This window comes from Henckelia pumila, chromosome 1, assembly GCF_033568475.1.
Source record: "Henckelia pumila isolate YLH828 chromosome 1, ASM3356847v2, whole genome shotgun sequence".
In the NCBI taxonomy this organism is placed as follows: Eukaryota; Viridiplantae; Streptophyta; class Magnoliopsida; order Lamiales; family Gesneriaceae; genus Henckelia; species Henckelia pumila.
In genome coordinates, this window is record NC_133120.1 from 135542993 (window position 1) to 135544975 (window position 1983).

Genomic DNA, 1983 nt, shown 5'->3' on the forward strand with positions numbered 1-1983 from the left:
ACCAGACGGTCTTGTGATACAAACTTTTTATTATGGTCTTTCTCACTCTAATAGTACCATGTTAGATGCAGCTGCAGGTGGTTTTACTGCAAAAATCGTCAGAGGATGGTTATGAATTAATTGAGGAAATGGTATCTAGCAGCTATCACCATTTATCTGAAAGGAGTGCAGCCCAGAAATCTAATGGAATTCATCAGGTTGATGCATTCACATCAGTGGCCGCTCAACTTGAAGTCATGAACAAGAGAATTGAGGAACTGAGTATAGGAAACTCTGTGATGCGAGTTCAAGAAGTGTGGTGTGAAAAATGTGGTGCAGAACATTTCACGAAAGACTGTCAAATATTTTCTCAACCAGAGGGAGTTATGACAAGTCACATGGGAAATCAAAATCGCCCAAGGAATGACCCATTCTCGAACTCCTATAATCCAGGGTGGAGACAACATCCAAATTTCTCGTGGGGTGGACAGAACAATAAGCCATATGGGAATCAGAACTACGGCAGACAACCTCAAGAAGGGAAATCGAATTTAGAGCAGATGATGCAGCAATTTATATCATCTACTGAAACCCGAATGTAGAATAAAGATGCCTCGATAAAGAATCTGGAGAATCAGATAGGGCAATTGGCCAAAAAAATCTCCAGCAGAGATCAGGGTACCTTGCCGAGTGACACGGAGAAGAATCCGAAAGAGCAGGTAAAAGCAATTGAGCTGTGGAGTGGAAAGACATTAGAGCCTGCACCACAGATTGAGAAAGAGCCAGAATTGGCTACATCAGAAAAAATTTTAGGCAAGTCATCTATCCCAACACATTCACCCACTTCACAAGCAAAATTGTTGTGCCACCACCTTTTCCTGCAGCTCTGAAGAAAGCAAAACTAGATTCTCAGTTTGGCAAATTCCTGGAAGTATTCAAGAAATTGAATATTAACATTCCCTTCGCCGATGCACTGATGCAAATGCCAAGCTATGCGAAGTTCTTGAAGGAGATCCTCTCCAACATGAGGAAACTGGAGGAGCATGCAATGATCAGTCTGACTGAGAATTGCTCAGCACTGGTGCAAAATAAAATCCCATTAAAGCAAAAAGATCCAGGGAGTTTCTCTATCCCTTGTGTGATTAATGATATTCAATTTCATAAAGCTTTATGTGATTTGGGTGCTAGTATAAATCTAATTCCTTACTCTGTGTTTAGGAAATTGATCTTGGGAGAACCAAAGTCCACCAGAATGTCGTTACAACTGGCGGACAGATCCATCAAATATCCACGGGGGATAATCGAGGACGTGCTTGTAAAAGTGGACAAATTCATATTCCCCGTGGACTTTGTGGTACTAGATATGGAAGAGGATTTGGACATGCCACTCATATTGGGTAGACCTTTCCTGGTAATAGGAAAGGCACTAATAGATGTCCAGAAGGGAGAGTTGCTGTTGAGAGTGGGAGAAGAGAAAATTTCGTTTGACGTTTTTAATGCTTTAAAATTTTCTCAGAATAATGAAGAATGTTTTCAACTGGACGTAGTAGACTCACTGTTATTTGATTATGTGCAGGATACTTTTCAGTAAACATTAGAAGCTACACTTATATCTGAGCATATGGACGATCTCAGTGACGAAATTGAAGAGATGACTACATATTTGAATGACAACCAGTCATGGAGAAGAGGTGGAAAGCTTAGACTTGAAGACCTTGGTGACTGAAAGGATTTAGTCCTCCAAAAACCAAGCCTTGAGGAGCCACCTACTGTGGAATTGAAACCATTACCCTTCCATCTCAAATATATGTTTTTAGATGAGAATGATAAATTACCTGTCATAATATCTTCTTCTTAGACAGGTGAAATGGAGGCCAGATTAATGGAGGTGCTCAAGAAACACAAGAGTGTGTTTGCCTGGAAAGTGGCGGATATCAAAGGAATCAATCCATCCATATGCATGCACAAGATTTTAATGGAAGAGAGCATCAACCCATTGGTCCA

At 40.6% G+C, this 1983-nt stretch overlaps 1 protein-coding gene across 1 annotated transcript; it reads left to right on the top strand.

The window, feature by feature from the left end:
- Positions 1 to 65: 65 nt before the first annotated feature.
- On the top strand, positions 66 to 1570 carry LOC140874055 (uncharacterized). Its single transcript, XM_073277331.1, has 3 exons — positions 66 to 577; positions 647 to 792; positions 864 to 1570. Exons 1-3 carry the CDS (start codon positions 66 to 68, stop codon positions 1568 to 1570), a joined length of 1365 nt encoding a protein of 454 aa, XP_073133432.1.
- Positions 1571 to 1983: the final 413 nt, after the last annotated feature.